The following is a 21,879-nucleotide window of genomic DNA, read 5'->3' as shown; positions in this document are numbered from 1 at the left end:
GTGTGCAATGGTAAATTCCTCTAGCGGATTGCTGCCCGCCAGAGGAGAGCTGGGATGGGACAGGGGCAAATATGTACACATGCTTGATATTCTAATTAGCTGCTGTTCATTTCCTCAGGTGCAGTTATCTGCCCGCTGCAGTGTTTGTGTACTTAATTTTCAGCAGTATACTTGCTAAATAGCACCTATTAGTCTCTTTACTTCTCTTAGACTGAGGTTGGTCTCTTGTTTATATTGGTAGCTCCAAATGGATTATGCCTATGTAAGTATGTGGTGCTGACATGAGAACTTCCGATGTACTCCCCATCATCCACTAATGTACTCTGGCCAGAGACTTACTCTGCGGTTTATCTTGCAAATACGCTATGGTAATAAATACTTTTATGCAAACAATTTAAGCATTGTGAGTGACCTTTATGTTTCTCTTCACCTCTAGATATACCCCGTCATTTCATAATTACATATCGATTTGGCTCGTAAGTGGTTGTCTTGCTTAACTGGGGTTCATTTCTCCTCTGTTTTACTTTAAGGGTTGCTCACTTAATTACAAGTTAATTAACATATTAAACAGATTTTAATGCCTTTGCTATAATGTTTTGTTGTAAATAACAAGACTTGAGATGATAGTCGCTCCTTATTAAACCGCTGCCTTTTGTTTAACAACTCTCTGAAGGGCCCAATAGTGGGCCATTTTATACTTTATTTTATTGGGAATTAGGCAACAATATTGTTTTATGTTTTTTTCTGATGTTTTAAACCTCTTAAGGGACATATGACAGAATTTTTCTGTAGTCATAAAACAATTGTGCAAACTGAAAGCTGTGTCCTTAAAGGGTTAATGGGATGCTTACTTTACCACCATCCATACGCTATAAAGAATATCTAATATAGGTACATGTTTGACTGCATATTTGAATATCACTTTGAAACTTATTTGTTAAATTTGTATTTTGTAAACCCCAATACAAATAAAATGCAAAAAAAAGTAGACTTCACGCCCTCAGATACCAAACAAACCAGTACCCCTGATGAGACCTCGCATTATACGGCAAAATGTTTTCAAGATATATTTTACCATTATGTCCCATCTATTGAGTACTTTTTTTATTACTTTTCACAAAGGTTTGTTCAGCATTTTGTACAGTGAGACAATAGTTTAGGGCGACATAGTTGGTCAAAGTCTTTGAAAGAGCCACAAGGGTTCTTTTTTAGATGGATTATAATATAGGGAGAGATGACTATCTGGTGTATTTAGATAATGACGACAATTAAATGGGTTATTAGTTGGTCCGTCCTATTGGATGGTGGAGCCTCTTTTAGCCAAAAATGTGCTATTCACTATAGAGAACTTTCCTGCAGTATATCAGTCTAGTTCAATCCATGAGGACAGCCCAGTTCCCAATACCAAGCAGTTCTTTCTTTAAATAAAAGAATTTGTACTGCTGAATCCAGACGTACGTTTCAGTCTATATGAGATTCCTCAGTGCAAGCTGCGCCTCTAAAGTACTGTAGGCATTACATGATTACCAGTAGGGAGACAGATTCTATAACAGTAATTTACCTAAAATGCAAATCCGTCATCTTGAACAGAGATATCTGTATAGCAGACCCCACGTTTCAGCCTGTTTGGGATTCCTCAGTGCAAGCTCAGCTCTATCGCTTTGTAGCACAATGTTATCCACCACATACAGTTATGCATCTGCAAATCACACTCACAACCATTTTTTATGTATCTAATATCTGATGAAATATTGACCACCTAGTTGTAGATTCAGGGGAACTAGATGTTTTTTCATTTTTTTTTGAATGATAAAGCTTTCTTAAAAAATTTATTTGTCATCGAAAGCAGGTCCCCAAGAAGAAAACGCACCGATTTTAAGTAACAATGTGAAGAATCAGAGAGGGAAGGAGACGGGAAATGGTGTATTTCTTATGGATGGAACCTCTAGCCCAGGTGTGTGATATAAACATACTTTATTCAGTACGATCAGTAGATATCTCCCTGTGAATTGATACAACAAAGGTTTAATTCAGTTTTTAAGTAGTTTATTTCTGATATAACTTTTAGAACCTTATGGGACATTAAGTTGTTTATTATCTTATTACAGAAGATACCTGTTCCTGTCCTGGATAAACCAACACTTATCAGGAGCGCTTAGGCGTGACCCTCTCTGCTAATAGAACTATGAGTGTGGTCTTATTACCCAATGAGATGCACATCAGTTATTTTAAAGAGCTTTTTAGATAACCATATTCCAGATTAATAAAATGTATGTATTTACCCTGGATAATATTCATCAGTGAGACTGACCCCTCCTCTTGGGTGGACAGAAACTGCCACTGCCTAAGATACCAAGTGTCGCTGTGACCTTAGCTTCCTCCTTCTCTTATTTCTGTCTTTTGCGCACACTTCCCAATGCTACACAAAGGACCAGCGTTTTTGGGAGGGGAAGATGCGCGGCTGCAGGACCTAACATGGGAAGGACTGGGCAGAGTCTGGACATGTGTTTAAAACAAGGGCAGTCTTGAGAAACCAGGGGCATTAGGTTTAGCCTGGGAAGCTTCTGATAGGAAAGCAGGTAGGCTCCTCTCCCCAAGTTCTATCTTCAGGAAGGAAGATACTGTTGAAGAAGGCACCTAGCTGCTTGTTGACTTTTATATTCTGTTCCACCAGCATTTGTCACCATCTTCGGTCAAGTTACATTACCTTTGTGGCCACACGTGGGAAATGCATTATGAGTGATAAAGTCACACTGACCATAGTAGTTTGTGTTCTTCTGCCATCATTAATTCTGGTGCGCTCTGTGGCTTATGTCCAGCCGCCTATTTAATCTACTTTTAGCTTGTTCAAATTAGTTTTTGTTCCTCTATTTTATCATAACTAATTTTTCTTCTTAAATGGAAAGAGTCCACAGCTGCATTCATTACTTTTGGCCACCAGGAGGAGGCGAAGACACCCCAGCCAAAGGCTTAAATACTCCTCCCACTCCCCTTATCTCCCAGTCATTCTTTGCCTTTCGTCCCAGGAGGTTGACCAGAGAAGTGTCAGAATTCTTGTTTTTCTTTTTCTTTTTGTCTCTTATGGAGAGTAGTACTCTTCGGCATGTGACAGGAGTTTTAAGTAGTCTTGTCAGTCTCTCAGTGAGGGCTTGGATGAAAGTTAGAGTCCAGAGATGCAGGGAGAGTCTTTCTGCGAAACCATCCCGACTCAGATTAACAGCTCCTCAAGCAATCTGCGCTGTCCGAACTTCGCTCCGCTGCCTGCTTTCTTCTCTCAAGTCCATTGCGGAGGCGATGCTACTATCTGTCAGACTTGAAAGGCCGTGTTCCTGTTCCACAGCGTAGATTCCGGTAAGATTGTTTCATTTTACTTTATTCATCAATGTACTGTAATGTGAAGTTTTCCTGAGAGGCTACCACCTTGCAGGTGTAACTTATCATAAGGGTCTCAGTGAGTCTCCTTGTAGTATCTTGGAATCGAGGGTTAATATCTCCTGAGGGCGGTTATTGAACAGGGGGGTTTATAATCCTGTTGGTTATGTGATTCAACTGCTTATGTGTGATGTTTATGAGCTCGTGGTTTGGAACATTGAGGCCTTTGGAAGTTACGCAGCCTTTTGGTTGGGCACGCTTTTTTGGACTGTACGGTTCACCTTGTGTTCGGGCGTAGTTGTGTTCCGTTTTTCCATTTCCACATTCCCGACCGTGTGGCGAAGGAAATTTTCTAGTCCACAGGGTTCTGGTCATAGAGGTGGTGAGGGCCCCAGCCATTGGTGGGGTCAGGTGCAGTTTTTGTTTTTACTACTTAAGTCCATATTTATATATCCTCTATCCAGTTATGGAGGATTCTGATGCTGAGACTGTGTGCTAATTTCAGATTCAGTTACGGAGGATTCTGATACTAAGACTATTTTGATTTCAGAATCAGATTCTGTGTCCGGTGACGAATCCGGATTGGCCTCGTTGACACATGTCAACCAGTTTTGTTCCGTATGCCATTTCAGAGCGCCTTGTTCCTTGGGCTCGGGGAATCAAGGGACTGCAGAGCCATCCACCTCTGGGGGTCCTGTCCTCCGAGAGGCGAGTTCCCTACCAATTCATACTTCTACACATGCGGGTAACCCAGTTTCTGATTCCTCCATGCAGGGTGGTGTGTTCCCCCCAGAGGTTGCAGCACGTTTTCGCTTCCACATAATGTTCGCGATTGTTCATCGCAGAGTCCAGACGTTTATTTGAGAATGTGCTCGTGCCCTATTGTCCCGGTCCTTCCGCCTTGGGGAGGGCCTCTACAGTTCCCCGCGGGTGTAACAGTCCTTGAGTTTTGTGCCTTCGCGTATTGCTCAGACATGTTTTTCAGTTATTGAATAACCCTATCGTTACCAGATTTTCAGTCTGCTAATTCGAATGGTGCACCTCATTAGACATGTGGGGATGAGTTAATCTCCTGATTGTCATTTGTTTGAGATCTTTCCCAGTTTTTGAAAGATAGGGCTCCGTTTGGCTGGTCCTGCGGGTAGGCCTGTGTCTTTTTGGGCGTTAACCTCTGGGTTGCCTTATATTTTAATTTATATATCCGATGGGATGTCTTTTATTTGTTTTTGTTTCCTTTGGGAACCTTCTGGGATTGATACTCTTTCTTACTACTTCGGAAGTTGTTTTGGACATGTTACTCCTATGTCAAAAATGTCTTTTCTGTTTTTTCCCCTGTGGAGGGAGAATTTATGAAGCTTGCCAGTTAGGACCCTAGGTGCAGGCTGGTCCCATCGGGTTCATTCGGTCTTGCGTCTGTTCGGTAAAAGCTCAGAGTGCTCAGGTTATCATTGTTATTCATGTTCAACTAAGCATTCGAGAGGACCTGTGGGTCCATGAGGCGGGACGGATTGTTTCAGTCCTTTTAGCCCTCAGTCATAGATGGCCGGGCAGGGGAGTTTTCTGCTGTGTCACTCTGACATCTGATTTCATCAGAACCTGGAGTTTTCCTCCCCCATGTGGTGGAGGGTTGGAGGGCTTAACGCCCCTTACCACAGCGGTTTGGCCTTCATTTTAAGGCCCCTGGATTTGTCCTTTTGGGCTTGATCCAACAGCTTGTACAGGATAGCTGTCTAGCATGCAGAAGGTTTGCAGTTTGAAACTAGTTGCAGCTCTTGATACCTTGCAGGTGTACGCGTAAGCTGTTTATAGTGTATCTAGATGCAGCTCTTACTCTTTGACGTGTACTGTCTGTCTGAGTTATAAGAGACCTTTGAGTCTTCTTCCATTGTCTCCGGGTGAGTTGGATCTCCTTTTAGGGATCTGTGTTTCTGGGTGATGCGTGTTCCCTGCGGGAACTTTGTTTAGCTCGGGGGTTTTCAGAGCTGGTGTCAGGAAGCTACTATATAAAAAGAAACTGTATGTATACTTCAGTAATATAAATTGTTGTTTTGTGGCTGTCTCTTTAAATCCTTAAACATATGTAATTGATGCATAAGGTGTTACCATAAGAGAGCTGTTTTTACTGAATACACTTTAGAAGGTAGGGCTTTTCATAAAGTGTTTACTGTAGCAGACAAATATAGTCAAAAGTTATGTTTTTAGAGCAGGGATCAGTAATTAAAGGCTGAATCAAATATGTTTGTAGCACCAGTTAAGGTAGCACTTTTCAGAGACAGAGTGATAGGGTTTTACTGAGGCTGTGGGAGAAGCGAGTATGTCAGGGGTTAACTGAACAGGAAATGAGGCACAAATGTTTAGGCATGAAGTAAGCAGAGCTGTTAGTGTAGCAAGTAATGATTAGAGCAAATAGTTAGGAATACAGTCTCACAAGCAAGTCTCTATTTAGTTCTTAGTTTCAGTATTAGCAGAGACAAACAGAATCTTGTTAGGACCACAGTCTTTATAGGAAATACTTGCGGTTTGGAAACAGCTTAGTTGTGAGAGGTAGCGTCTGGTTGAAGTGGATCACAGAGGAGCTGCAGACAGGAGCTGTAGTGAGGAGCTGCAGAGAGGAGCTGTAGTGAAGAGCTGCAGAGAAGCGCTATAATGAGGAGCTGCTGTGTGGAGCTGCAGAGAGGAGCGGCTGAATCCAGTTAGTAACTTTTAAAGTTGGTAAGTAAGTTTCAACAAACAAACTGTTGACAGAAAGACTTCTGAGAGAGCTAGGTACAAAGTGCAATCACTAGTAGCTATGCACTTCAATAATCAAGCAAAGAACAGGTGTGTGGGGTTGATACTTTATAGCCAAGTGAGGAGAGGGCAGGACTCTTTCTTAAAGGTACAGAATGTGACAGCTGGGTAGGCTTAGTGCCTTTCTCTTCCTTGTGTCATCTGCTTGTGCGGAGGTGATAGGGAGACTAGTCCTGCTAGTAGGATTTTTTTGACCTCGAGGTATCCCTTGGTTGTCCTGAGGCTTTAAAAAGTATCTTTATACAACTTCTAGCCTTGCTCTTTGGAGCGATGGACTTTAGCTAGGGGTGGTTCCTTCCTTTGGTCGTGGCTTTTGAGTTCTTCTCGCTATCCGGATTCTCTGTATATGCATCCATATCCCTTGTGTCTGGCTTTTTGGCCAGTTTGGGTGTTTAGTTCTAGGGTAAGGTTTGCCTGAACTATTAGGTGCCCGGACCTGTTTTTTCTCCCTGAGACTTCCGGTTGCTGAAGCTTCCCTTTTCCTGACCCCAGTCTTGGGTGGTTTTGGAATCTTGGATCTCAGGGCTGGTCGGGGTGTTCCACGGTAGTGGGAACTTGGCTATGTCCTTGCTCCATCTACCTGACCTGGTCATGGTTAGCCAGGTTTTCAGAGTATTTTTTACTCTTTGCCACAGAGTAGCCCATGTCATCTAGTGGTTAGCTGTGTGGCTTGCGCCTCAAGGGTTGTTGGTTCATACCCAGCTGCTGGCGATGGATGGCCAATTTCTGGTGCGCCTTAGGGTTGCATTCCCCTGGTCAACTTGCCAGTGTTCCCATGGATTCCCTGCTCTGCAGGCGAATGAGTTGGCTGTGCCTCTGCTTGGCAAGCTACTTGTAGGGGGGTCCTTTTCTAGGACATCTGTGTTGGGAATTTATCTTCCCATTAGCTGGTGACTTCGGGCCTTGAGGAAAGTAGTTGCCCTTCCGGCATCATCCCTTTTCTTTAGGGGATATTCTCCTCCCTATGGAGATGGAGTCCTTGCTTGGGGCTTCTCCTGGATGGGAGGTGGAAAGGTGGGATTGGTTCCCCCTGGGGTCTTGTTGGCTCCATGTCAGTCAGTTGCTGGGTCTTTGTTTTGATAGATCCTTAGGTCTATGGCCTTGTTGTCTGTTTTCAGATTCGGGTTGTACTTGTACTCTGTGGGGATGGCTGTGCTATCCTTACGCTCGTTCCTGTACATTTTTTGGGATTCTTTTGTTCCCCCTGTCTTGGATCCCTGAGGCTGGGTTGGTCCAGCTGGGTGTGGGTCTGCAGGTCAGGATGGCCGAGCGGTCTAAAGGCGCTGCGTTTGGGTTGCAGTCTCCTCTGGATGTGTGAGCTTTGTTTAGTCTATCCTGTTAGCTTTTAGATTTTCCTTTCAACTTGCTCCATTGATTTCAGAAGAGGGTTTACTCTTCCTTCGGGTTCTGAGGTATACTCTCCTTCTCGGGGGGGCCTCGATTTGAGGTTTTGTGTTCCACTTTTTAGGAACCTGTGTGTAGGTCTGGCGACTTAGGTTGCCTGGAGCGTACCCTCTGTCTGGGGGTTGCTTTTGCAGTCTGTTTCTTGCTTGACTGTTTCTTCTTCCTCGCAAGTACCCTCTGTGTTGTCCTGTTATGGACTCTGTGTTCTCAAACTTGCGGTTTTTCACCTGGGTGTATTACACTTTGCCTCTTCAGTTGCATTCCGTGCTTGCAGGATGTTGAAAAGACACTTGTTCTGTCTCTGTGCCCGGTCTTATACCAGGTTTCGCTTGGTATAGGCGTGGCCTCCTTTCCCTGTTTGGGCCCGTTTGGGTCTCTATGAGCTGGGTTCACGCTTGGAGGTGTTCTTTTTTGTATTAGGGGACCTTTCGGTTTCCTTGGTTCTCCTTTGCTTTGTCCCCTTGGGGGTTTCTGCTGGTGTCTCCTTCATTTGTGGGGGGTGAGAAGTGGGGGACCGTCTGTTGGGTGACGGTGTCTCCTGGAGGACTGTTGGATCAGTCGAGTCCATTTGCGGTCTGCCTCTGGACTAACTGCGTGTCAGTGTCATTGGGGCTTTTCCTCTTAAAACTTTCTCGGCTTCGGACGAAGCAGGGTTTTTTTTTGGGGTAGAGGTTCAGCCTGGTGCCCTCAGTATGGACTGCCTATTGTACCCTCCCATCTTGGCATTCAGTGTCCTCTGTAGCTTGGGTATTGTTTTCCCCAAAGTAATGAATGCAGCTGTGGACTCTTTCCATTTAAGAAAAAAAACATAAATTATGCTTACCTGATGATAATTTTCTTCTGATGTAAAGAGTCCACAGCTCCCACTCGCAATTTTATGTGGGGCTTCCTTATTATCTTCTGGAACCTTTCACCCTGATATTTCTTCTACTGTTCCTTGTTCCCTTGGCAGAATGACTGGGTGATGAGGGAAGTGGAGGAGTATTTAAGCCTTTGGCTGGGGTGTCTTTTTCTCCTCCTGGTGGCCAGGTTCTTATTTCCCAAAAGTAATGAATGCAGCTGTGGACTCTTTCCATCAGAAGAAAAGAAAATTATCAGGTAAGCATAATTTATGGGGTTTTTTTTCTACTTTTTTTTTTTTTTTACAATCGGCTAGATTTAGAGTTCTGCGGCCAAAGGGGTGCGTTAGCTACGCGTGCTTTTTTCCCCCCGCACCTTTTAAATACCGCTGGTATTTAGAGTTCACAGAAGGGCTGCGTTAGGCTCCAAAAAGGGAGCGTACAGGCATATTTACCGCCACTGCAACTCTCAATACCAGCGGTACTTACGGACGCGGCCAGCTTCAAAAACGCGCTCGTGCACGATTCCCCCATAGGAAACAATGGGGCCATTTGAGCTGGAAAAAAACCTAACACTTGCAAAAAAGCAGCATTCAGCTCCTAACGCAGCCCCATTGTTTCCTATGGGGAAACACTTCCTAAGTCTGCACCTAACACCCTAACATGTACCCCCGAGTCTAAACACCCCTAACCTTACACTTATTAACCCCTAATCTGCCGCCCCCGCTATCGCTGACCCCTGCATTATACTATTAACCCCTAATCTGCCGCTCCGTACACCGCCGCAACCTACGTTATCCCTATGAACCCCTAATCTGCTGCCCCTAACCCCCGCCGACCCCTATTTATTACCCCCTAATCTGCCCCCCCCCCCCAACGTCGCCGCTACCTACCTACAATTATTAACTCCTAATCTGCCGACCGGACCTCACCGCTACTCTAATAAATGTATTAATCCCTAAAGCTAAGTCTAACCCTAACCCTAACACCCCCCTAAGTTAAATATAATTTTTATCTAACGAAATAAAATAAATCTTATTAAATAAATTACAGGTAACCCTCAGTTTACGCCGGGGTTAGGTTCCAGAAGGAATGGTTGTAAATCGAAACCGTTGTAAATTGAAACCCAGTTTATAATGTAAGTCAAAGGGAAGTGAGGGAGTTCGGTTCCAGGCCCCTCTCAAAATTGACATACGTAACACCTAATACATTACTTTTAAAGCTTTGAAATTAAGACTTTAAATGCTAAACAGCATTATAAACCTAATTAAATAATCAATAGATAAGTGTACGTGTATCTCAGCGCCAACTAAACCTTGTGTGCCCGGAGTGGTGGTACCTAGCTGCCACCTAAAATGGATTAAGTGAAAATAGTGTATCCAGGCGCCAGCAATGGAGGCTAAGGTTAAAGTTATCAGTATTTATTCAGGACAATTCCTCTATTGTAAACAGTTATAGTAGTAAAATAATTTAAAACAATTTAAAACAATAATATGAGTATTAAAATCTAGAAGAAAAGCATGGATCCACGCTAAAAATTAATAAAAACAATAATCTATAATCTTAAACTGTTTGTGGGGTATTTAAAAAAATATGCAAGTTTCAACAATAATGTTTTTAGACAATTTGATGTGATGGTGTTTGAGAGCTTCCGCTCCACACTATGAGTGTAGTATAAGTCCAAGTGGTGATGGGTGTGCTAAAAAATACAGAGATCAGTCCTGTGAAAAAATAAAACTGTCAATCCTGTGAAAAATAAAATCCTGTGAAGAAATAATAATATAAAAGTCAATCCTGTTGGAAACAAAGTTTCACTCCTGTGCGAGAAAAATCACTTCTGTGTAGGAGATGTCCAAAACAAACGTGATGTATGTTGCAAGTCGAAAGATTTAAAAAAGAAAAAATAGGAAAAAATATGTGAAGACAAATGAGAAAAAAGTGCTCTTTGGAGACTAAGCTCTAAGCAAAAATTGAGACAGTACACTAGGAATAACAAACAAATGCTGCCAAACGAAAAAAAAAAAAAAACCTGTGGAGAAAAAATAAATACAATGTGTAGAAAATTTTTCAAATATACCCTCCTAGTGGAATAGAGCTTACCAGGTCTACGCGTTTCGGCCTTTCCTAGGCCTTTATCAAGACTAATGGTAAGCTGTTAGTTTGGGCCTTATATAGGGGATTCCAATCTGTGACCGGAAATGCCATTTGTCAATGACTTCCGGTTTTTCGTTACAATAGTTTTCCATATATATATATATATATAATTATTATATGAGAGTAATGTTTTATATATCTTGTGGTGTGTAATGATATATAATGCCATAAAGAGTCTTTTGGGACTATCTTTTGGGGTATTGAAATATTTCCTTAGCCTCCGTGTATTGATTACGTCACTTCCGGTGGGGGATATTTAACCAAATTGTGCCTAGATTTGACTACTAGAGGCCAACAATCTGGCCGAACTTATTAGTCCAATGGTCAATTTCGGTAAACTTGTTATGTAATAGTGACTGATCAATTCTTATTTATTTCGATCTCTTTTGTTGTTGATTAATTTTACTTCCGATTTTCGGAAGTCCCCATTGGTTGTGACGTCACCGCTAGTTGGCACTGGTGATTGGCTCAGCTGATAGGCCCTATTGGCGAGGAATAGTTTGTGTAAATAGAGGAGGTGTGTCTGTTATGTCTAATTCGGTTTGGTATCAGATTTTCACTAACGTTATTCCTAACATATAGTGGCAGTTGGCGGAAATTGGAATTAGAGAGTTATATAAATGGCGAAAGTTGATTTAATACTTATAAATAACTTCTTACGTTTTTCGTATACTTGAAAGTGAGGTTAGATCTTTTTAGTCCAACTTTATGTTCATCAAATAAAAACTTTTTATTATTTGTATTTGTCTGTGTGATTTTTTCTTTTTGTTAACAAAATGTTATAATCTATATTGGATTGTTCCTTTCTGTTGTATATGTGGAAATTCTCCTATAGTAGATTACTGGTATACATAAGAATATAATCTATATTGATTTGTTCCTTTGTGTTGTATATGTGGAAATTCTCCTATAGTAGATTACTGATATACATTATATATAGGAGAGAACTCCTATAGCAAATTGCTGATATGTGCTTCTATAATGGTTTACCGATTCTGCTCTACTTATCTTATAAGTATGCATTTTAGGCTTGAAGAGACTATGAAAGAATTTCTTTGTCTGCTTTTTACGTTGCTATAGTTACTATTCATAGTTGATCCAATTTTCATTGGATCCACGCTAGGGTGAAGGAAAAGAATTAGTTTCGTAGCTTGTATATTTTGAATGGATGAGCAGAATGGGGGTAAATGAGCATAACAAGAGGGTAGTGTTAGTATAATATCTAAACGAATGTTGGCGGCGGTTATTTAATTATTTATATATTTAATTATTGACATCATTTCTTAGAATTTGAAAAAAGTGTGAGATTGTACTGCATATCCTTTAATGAAAATTTTTCTTGATGATTGAGATATTCACTATAAATGGGAGATTGGTCTGAAAATTTTCCTTGATAATTGAGATATTCACTATAAATGGGAGATTGGTCTGTTCCTTAATTCTTTTTTAACATGTTGGACTATATCGTGAGGGTAACTGCGGAGTAGAGATAAAAGGGTTATATATCCTCGATTAAGGCTAACACGGACGTCTCACTGTCTATCCTCATGGATTGTCTGTGCTTACTTCGCTTTTGGAACACAGACTACAAAGGGACTGCTGAATTGCCCTTCCTTGCAGATTATAGAGGGACTATTGAATTTTAAAGGGACCGCTAGAGTACCCTTGGCTGCAATATATCTTTAGATACACAAATTGTGTGGCTGCCGTAAATTGTAAGGACTACATTAAATGTGAGGGAGAGAAGGAAGGGGATTATGTCCATATTGGTAGAGTATGTTAAAGAAATTATTCTTCTATGTGTGTTCTAAATAATTTAGCTGGCCTCTGGTTATTTCAGGTAGAGGCATCTTACTAATATAGATGTAATTTGCTTTTGTTCCAATAAAGACTTATACCTAGAGGGGAGAGAATCATAATTTCATTTGGGCCCAAATTAGAGGGGAGAGAGATATACGATCCGGTCTGGTCTTGGTTAGATTAAATGGGACAAATCTTCCTTATTATTCAATCCTTTTGGATGGAGACAGTCTAGATTGAAGATCCACTTAGATTCTGCGGATAGTAGTTTTTTTGTGTAGTTTCCACCTCTCCAATCTTTTCCGATTTTCTGGATGCCCATATAGGTCAATTCTTTGATGTTCCCCTTATGTTTGGTTGAAAAATGTCTGTACAGGGCTGTGTCCATGTTCAACTTTTCTATCAGCAGTAGGTGTTCGCGTATCCGGTCTTTTAGGATTCTTGACGTCTGGCCCACGTATTGAAGACCGCATGAACACTGTAGCATGTATATTACTCCACTGTCTTGACATCTAATCAACTCTTTCACTTTGTATTCTTCTTTAGTTGTAAAGCTGCAAAACGTGGTGGATTTCTTGCCGCATTTGCACGCTTTACATAGTGGACACGGGAAGAATCCTTTCACTTCTTTTCCAAATGTGTCCGTTATACCTCGCTTCTTTTTCTTCTCTATACTCGGGGCCAGTCGACTCTTTAGGTTCTTGGTTTTTCGGTATACGAACTTTGGTTTCAATGGTAGTTTGTCACCTATTAGGTCATCATCTTTTAGGAGCGACCAATGCTTCTGGAATATTTTTTCGATGATATCCTTATTCTCGCTGTATTCCGTGATCATGGCCACATTGAAACTGTCGTTCTCCACCGGAGATGTTTTTCTTTTGTATTTCAAAAGCTCCTTCCTTTCTGTGTTATCAATTTCCTGGATTTTTTGATCCAGCATACTATCATCATATCCCCTTTCCAGAAATTTACTTTTAATAACTTTAGCCTGCTCTTCCCATTTTTCTTCTGTGGAACAGTTTTTCTTAATCCTTAACAATTGGCCCTTAGGGATGTTGTTTTTCCAGCTCTTGTGGTGGCAACTCATACTATGTATGTAGTTGTTGCTGTCAACATTTTTAAAATGTGTAGATGTTTCAATTTTACCCTCTTTAATTTCAATTTTAAGGTCCAAAAAGATGAGTTCAGTGGTACTCCAGGTGTGAGTGAACCTTAGGTTGTCTGTGCTGTTATTCATAACTTTAATAGTATAGTCCAAATCTTCCTGAGTACCTCTCCAGATGATAATGATGTCATCTATGTAGCGACGGTATAGGACCAGGTCCGCGCCCGCTGGGCAAGACTCCCAGAAGATGTTTTCCCACTTGCCCATGTACAAGTTCGCATAGCTAGGCGCGAACCTGGTCCCCATAGCCGTGCCACAAATTTGTTGGTAGTATTTTCCTTCGTCATGGAAATAGTTATGAGTTAGTATATAATGGATTCCATCTAGGATAAATGTTTTCTGGTCATCCGGAATTTCGGGATCTTTATCCAGAAAGAATTTGACCGCTTCCAGCCCGTCCTCGTGAGGGATGCATGTATATAATGACATCACATCACATGTCGCTAGGATATAGCCGTCCTCCCATGGTGTTTCTTCCAAAAGGTTCAAAACCTGAGTTGAGTCCTTGAGATATGAGGGTAACTGTTTTACATATCTCTGGAGGTTGAGATCAATGTATTCAGAAAGATTACTACTCAGGGAACCAATTCCCGAAATAATCGGTCTTCCTGGTGGTTTCTGTAGAGATTTATGAATCTTAGGTAAATGGTAGATGACCGGTGTTATTGGATGATCTATATTGATGTAGTCATATTCTTTTTTGTTTAATATTCCCTGTTCTTTTGCCTTATCCAAAATCAGTAGTAATTCCTTCTTATAAGCCCCTATCGGATTCGAGGGCAGCTGGCGATAAGTTCCTTGGTCGCTCAATATCCTAACGCATTCCAGCCTGTAGTCGGTTCGATCCATCCCCTTTATCTGCTGGTTTGATAATTAATTTATGGTTGTCTTCCAGTGTTTTGATCGTCTTTATTTGTTGATGGGAGAGATTCTGTGTCCTCAGTTTTAATTTTTTGGATTGTAGTTCCTTAATTTCTTTGCAGACTATAGTTTCAAATGCCTCTATAGAGGCCCCCTTACTGCTTGTGGGAAAAAATGATGATTTCGGTCTCAGACTCGTATGTCTATAGTCATCATTCTGTTCCTGTGGTGTCCATGTTGTCCTTTCCATTGCTGATTTGGCAAAAAAACTTTTCAGCGTAAGTTTCCGAATGAATTCTTTCGTGTTGATGAAAGTTTGAAATTTGTTCAGGCTCCTAGTAGGAGCAAATGAGAGGCCGTATTTAAGCACGGAACACACATAGATGAATAATTTCTTTAACATACTCTACTCTACCAATATGGACATAATCCCCTTCCTTCTCTCCCTCACATTTAATGTAGTCCTTACAATTTACGGCAGCCACACAATTTGTGTATCTAAAGATATATTGCAGCCAAGGGTACTCTAGCGGTCCCTTTAAAATTCAATAGTCCCTCTATAATCTGCAAGGAAGGGCAATTCAGCAGTCCCTTTGTAGTCTGTGTTCCAAAAGCGAAGTAAGCACAGACAATCCATGAGGATAGACAGTGAGACGTCCGTGTTAGCCTTAATCGAGGATATATAACCCTTTTATCTCTACTCCGCAGTTACCCTCACAATATAGTCCAACATGTTAAAAAAGAATTAAGGAACAGACGAATCTCCCATTTATAGTGAATATCTCAATCATCAAGAAAAATTTTCATTAAAGGATATGCAGTACAATCTCACACTTTTTTCAAATTCTAAGAAATGATGTCAATAAATAATTAACCGCCGCCAACATTCGTTTAGATATTATACTAACACTACCCTCTTGTTATGCTCATTTACCCCCATTCTGCTCATCCATTCAAAATATACAAGCTACGAAACTAATTCTTTTCCTTCACCCTAGCGTGGATCCAATGAAAATTGGATCAACTATGAATAGTAACTATAGCAACGTAAAAAGCAGACAAAGAAATTCTTTCATAGTCTCTTCAAGCCTAAAATGCATACTTATAAGATAAGTAGAGCAGAATCGGTAAACCATTATAGAAGCACATATCAGCAATTTGCTATAGGAGTTCTCTCCTATATATAATGTATATCAGTAATCTACTATAGGAGAATTTCCACATATACAACACAAAGGAACAAATCAATATAGATTATATTCTTATGTATACCAGTAATCTACTATAGGAGAATTTCCACATATACAACAGAAAGGAACAATCCAATATAGATTATAACGTTTTGTTAACAAAAAGAAAAAATCACACAGACAAATACAAATAATAAAAAGTTTTTATTTGACGAACATAAAGTTGGACTAAAAAGATCTAACCTCACTTTCAAGTATACGAAAAACGTAAGAAGTTATTTATAAGTATTAAATCAACTTTCGCCATTTATATAACTCTCTAATTCCAATTTCCGCCAACTGCCACTATATGTTAGGAATAACGTTAGTGAAAATCTGATACCAAACCGAATTAGACATAACAGACACACCTCCTCTATTTACACAAACTATTCCTCGCCAATAGGGCCTATCAGCTGAGCCAATCACCAGTGCCAACTAGCGGTGACGTCACAACCAATGGGGACTTCCGAAAATCGGAACTAAAATTAATCAACAACAAAAGAGATCGAAATAAATAAGAATTGATCAGTCACTATTACATAACAAGTTTACCGAAATTGACCATTGGACTAATAAGTTCGGCCAGATTGTTGGCCTCTAGTAGTCAAATCTAGGCACAATTCGGTTAAATATCCTGCACCGGAAGTGACGTAATCAATACACGGAGGCTAAGGAAATATTTCAATACCCCAAAAGATAGTCCCAAAAGACTCTTTATGGCATTATATATCATTACACACCACAAGATATATAAAACATTACTCTCATATAATAATTATATATATATATATGGAAAACTATTGTAACGAAAAACCGGAAGTCAGTGACAAATGGCATTTCCGGTCACAGATTGGAATCCCCTATATAAGGCCCAAACTAACAGCTTACCATTAGTCTTGATAAAGGCCTAGGAAAGGCCGAAACGCGTAGACCTGGTAAGCTCTATTCCACTAGGAGGGTATATTTGAAAAATTTTCTACACATTGTATTTATTTTTTCTCCACAGGTTTTTTTTTTTTTCGTTTGGCAGCATTTGTTTGTTATTCCTAGTGTACTGTCTCAATTTTTGCTTAGAGCTTAGTCTCCAAAGAGCACTTTTTTCTTATTTGTCTTCACATATTTTTTCCTATTTTTTCTTTTTTAAATCTTTCGACTTGCAACATACATCACGTTTGTTTTGGACATCTCCTACACAGAAGTGATTTTTCTCGCACAGGAGTGAAACTTTGTTTCCAACAGGATTGACTTTTATATTATTATTTCTTCACAGGATTTTATTTTTCACAGGATTGACAGTTTTATTTTTTCACAGGACTGATCTCTGTATTTTTTAGCACACCCATCACCACTTGGACTTATACTACACTCATAGAGTGGAGCGGAAGCTCTCACACACACCATCACATCAAATTGTCTAAAAACATTATTGTTGAAACTTGCATATTTTTTTAAATACCCCGCAAACAGTTTAAGATTATAGATTATTGTTTTTATTAATTTTTAGCGTGGATCCATGCTTTTCTTCTAGATTTTAATACTCATATTATTGTTTTAAATTGTTTTAAATTATTTTACTACTATAACTGTTTACAATAGAGGAATAGTCCTGAATAAATACTGATAACTTTAACCTTAGCCTCCATTGCTGGCGCCTGGATACACTATTTTCACCTAATTAAATAATCACACAGACTGTATCATCAAACTAAGTTTAATGAACAAAAACATTTTTTTACTTGCATTTTTCTGCAAACAGTTCTCTGCATTGTTAGCATGTTAGATAATATTGGGTCTGCACCTATTCTATGCATTTCAATCTTAACTGATTAAGCAGTTAGGCCCCCTCACCTCAAGCAGCTGGACAGGAAGATAATAGGGAAGTGGCTGCTAGATCTTGTTGCTTTGAAAGCTGCTCGATAGCTAAGGTCTGTGTACACAGATTAATTTCAGTCTGCTAAGCTTGCAAAACTTTGCTGCAACACAAGCAGACAGCTCCACCTACTGGCTATTTTAATTAGTGCACTGCTTTTCAATGCTTTTCAAAAGCAGTCACATGACTGAAAAAAAAGGTTGTTATTCTGAAACGGTGCCAATTGAACCGGCTTAAACCGAGGGCCACCTGTAATCCTATTTAAAGCTAAATACTTACCTGTAAAATAAACCCTAATATAGCTACAATATAAATAATAATTATATTGTAGCTATTTTAGGATTAATATTTATTTAGTATTTAGCTTTAAATAGGATTAATTTATTTAATAAGATTTATTTTATTTAGTTAGATAAAAATTATATTTAACTTAGGGGGGTGTTGGTGTTAGGGTTAGACTTAGCTTTAGGGGTTAATACATTTATTAGAGTAGCGGTGAGGTCCGGTCGGCAGATTAGGGGTTAATAATTGTGGGTAAGGTAGCGGCGACGTTGGGGGGGGGGCAGATTAGGGTTAATAAATATAATGTAGGGGTCGGCGATGTTAGGGGCAGCAGATTAGGGGTACATAGGGATAATGTAGGTTGCGGTCGGCAGATTAGGGGTTAAATGTTTTTATTAGAGTGGCGGCGATGTGGGGGGGCCTCGGTTTAGGGGTACATAGGTAGTTTATGGGTGTTAGTGTACTTTAGAGCACAGTAGTTAAGAGCTTTATGAACCGGCGTTAGCCCAGAAAGCTCTTAACTCCTGGCTTTTCTCTGCGGCTGGAGTCTTGTCGTTAGATTTCTAACGCTCACTTCAGCCAAGACTCTAAATACCGGCGTTAGAAAGATCCCATTGAAAAGATAGGCTACGCAATTGGCGTAGGGGGATCTGCGGTATGGAAAAGTCGCGGCTGGAAAGTGAGCGTTAGACCCTTTCCTGACTGACTCTAAATACCAACGGGCGGCTAAAACCTGCGTTAGGACCCCTTAACGCTGGTTTGGACGGCTAACGCAGAACTCTAAATCTAGGCGAATATTTTTATGTTGTCTTTTACATCTTGTTCCATACGTATATTTTTAGAACTGGTTCTTTGTACTCTGCTGTCTGGTGAATATTATCCAGGGTGAGCAAGATAACTAGAAATTAACACCAGATCTTCTATATATAGTCTCATATCCCCGGATAATATTCACCATATTCTCTCCCTAGTTATTTCCTGCATTCGATTATAGACAAAACTAAGTGTAGGAGGGTCCTTAGATAACAGTATTAGCTTGGTCAGTTACTTATGCTCCTTGTGGGGGGGGGGTTATGGTGAATATTATCCACGAATATTAGCCAAGATATAGAAATGTCTGTAGTTCTGGTATTAATTTCTCGTTTTAATTTAGTTAACCCTTGAAGAACGGAGGCAGTTGTGCTAGTTCTGAACGTAAACAAAACCTAGAGTTTGAGCTATATGTTTGTTTCACCATAATTTACCTCTTTCACATTAAGTGCAAATAACACTACTTAAATATAGTTATTTAGAGGACAAATAGGGCTTTCTTTTGTTGCCAAATATTTATTAATGTACTATAATTTAATATGAATAAAATGTAAGTGTGAATATCATATTACTGATAGGTTTTACTGCAATAAAGCACCTATATTTGTATCCTGAAATGTCCCATGAGTACAGCAAAACCTACCATGTACAGGTTTTGTGGGGTTTTGAGAAGTTACAGGATCAAATATGGGGCCGGCCCATTTCAGTCTTCATACATGGAAATTTGATCTAAACAGCACTGAAAGGGTTTATTTATATCAGCACCTGAAGGGTTAATTGTTTTTTTCCCTTAAAAGTTAGTTTTTTTGCATTAGAGATGTATTTTAACTGTTTTAGGAGCTCTCTGCCTGTCTCACTTCAGATCACACTGAGAAAAGAGAGAGGTAGAGGGAAACGCAGACAGACAGACAGTAATACTGATCATTGTCTGTCACATTATATCAGTGACTTCTTGTTACAGCGATCCTGTGATTCCAACCGCACTGATTGGCTCCTAGGTGACTGCCAGATCTTCAGTGTCCTTCGCTTACGCATTATTGTCTCTTACTTGCACCCAGATTTCCTGTTTGTTTCACCAACTTCAGCGTAGTGACGTCACCACCATATTCCTGTAACTCTCAAGCAGTTGCCGTGCTAGTAACGATCACCTGGCAACAACCGCTAGCATCATTTTGTTGTTGGCGTCAGGGCTGGCAGATGCTTCTCTGAGCTAATAAAACAATAAATAAAACAATAGCTTGTTGGGAGAGTGAGTTTGCATGAGGGTAGGCGCAAAAGTATTCATGGCATTTTTCGTGTTTTGTTGCCTCACAACCTGGAATTAACATGGATTATTTGAGGATTTGCATCATTTAATTTACAGAACATGCCCACAACTTTGAAGATGTGTTTTTTGTTTTTTTTAATTGTGAAGCAAACGATAAATAGGACAAAATAACAGAAAAAGTCAATGTGCATAACTATTCACCCCCCTAAAGTCAATACTTTGTAGAGCTACCTTTTGCGGCAATCACACCTCCAAGTCGCTTTGGATAAGTCTTTATGAGCTTGCCACATCTTACCACTGGGATTTTTGCCCATTCCTCCTTGCAAAACTGCTCCAGGTCCTTCAAGTTGGATGGTTTACGCTTGAGACCAGCAATCTTTAAGTCTGACCACAGATTTACTATTGAATTGAGATCTTGGCTTTGACTAGGCCATTCCAACACATTTACATGTTTCCCCTTAAACCACTCAAGTGTTGCTTTAGCAGTGTGTTTGGGTTCATTGTCCTGCTGGAAGGTGAACCTCCGTCCTAGCCTCAAATCACGCACAGCGTGGTGCAGGTTTTGCTCAAGAATATCCCTGTATTTAGCACCATCCATCTTTCCCTCAACTCTGACCAGTTTCCCAGTCCTGGCTGCTGAAAAACATCCCCACAGCATGATGCTGCCACCACCATGTTTCACTGTGGGGATGGTGTTCTTTGGGTGATTTGATGTGTTGGGTTTGCGCCAGACATAGCGTTTTCTTTGATGGCTGAAAAGTTCAATTTCTTTCATGTAATTAGCAAGAGTCCATGAGCTAGTGATGTATGGGATATACATTCCTACCAGGAGGGGCAAAGTTTCCCAAACCTTAAAATGCCTATAAATACACCCCTCACCACACCCACAATTCAGTTTTACAAACTTTGCCTCCGATGGAGGTGGTGAAGTAAGTTTGTGCTAGATTCTACGTTGATATGCGCTCCGCAGCAAGTTGGAGCCCGGTTTTCCTCTCAGCGTGCAGTGAATGTCAGAGGGATGTGAGGAGAGTATTGCCTATTTGAATGCAGTGATCTCCTTCTACGGGGTCTATTTCATAGGTTCTCTGTTATCGGTCGTAGAGATTCATCTCTTACCTCCCTTTTCAGATCGACGATATACTCTTATATATACCATTACCTCTGCTGATTCTCGTTTCAGTACTGGTTTGGCTTTCTACAAACATGTAGATGAGTGTCCTGGGGTAAGTAAATCTTATTTTCTGTGACACTCTAAGCTATGGTTGGGCACTTTATTTATAAAGTTCTAAATATATGTATTCAAACATTTATTTGCCTTGACTCAGAATGTTCAACATTCCTTATTTTTCAGACAGTCAGTTTCATATTTGGGATAAATGCATTTGTTTCAATCATTTTTTCTTACCTTAAAAAATTTGACTTTTTCCCTGTGGGCTGTTAGGCTCGCGGGGGCAGAAAATGCTTCATTTTATTGCGTCATTCTTGGCGCAGACTTTTTTGGCGCAAATTTTTTTTTCTGTTTCCGGCGTCATACGTGTCGCCGGAAGTTGCGTCATTTTTTTTTACGTTTTTTGCGTCAAAAATGTCGGCGTTCCGGATGTGGCGTCATTTTTGGCGCCAAAAGCATTTAGGCGCCAAATAATGTGGGCGTCTTTTTTGGCGCTAAAAAATATGGGCGTCATTTTTGTCTCCACATTATTTAAGCCTCATTATTTATTGCTTCTGGTTGCTAGAAGCTTGTTCACTGGCATTTTTTTCCCATTCCTGAAACTGTCATTTAAGGAATTTGATCAATTTTGCTTTATATGTTGTTTTTTTTCTTTTACATATTGCAAGATGTTCCACGTTGCAACTGAGTCAGAAGATACTTCAGGAAAATCACTGCACAGTGCTGGAGCTACCAAGCTAAGTGTATCTGCTATAAACTTTTGGTATCTGTTTCTCCAGCTGTTATTTGTATTGCATGTCATGTCAAACTTATTAATGCAGATAAAATTTCCTTTAGTACTGTTACATTACCTGTTGCTGTTCCG

At 40.2% G+C, this 21,879-nt stretch overlaps 1 protein-coding gene across 1 annotated transcript in view; it reads left to right on the top strand.

Annotated features, from left to right (window-relative positions):
- The first annotated feature begins 1,860 nt into the window (after positions 1-1,860).
- LOC128666743 (gastrula zinc finger protein XlCGF26.1-like) overlaps positions 1,861-21,879 on the top strand; it is a 95,773-nt gene continuing 75,754 nt past the window's right edge. Inside the window, exon 1 of the mRNA XM_053721499.1 lies at positions 1,861-1,954. Coding sequence (XP_053577474.1) covers positions 1,933-1,954 — 22 coding nt within the window. The 5' untranslated portion in view covers positions 1,861-1,932. The remainder of the gene's footprint in view (positions 1,955-21,879) is intronic.

Source organism: Bombina bombina, chromosome 7 (assembly GCF_027579735.1).
Source record: "Bombina bombina isolate aBomBom1 chromosome 7, aBomBom1.pri, whole genome shotgun sequence".
Classification (NCBI taxonomy): Eukaryota; Metazoa; Chordata; class Amphibia; order Anura; family Bombinatoridae; genus Bombina; species Bombina bombina.
This window is presented reverse-complemented; position numbering and strand designations above follow the sequence as displayed.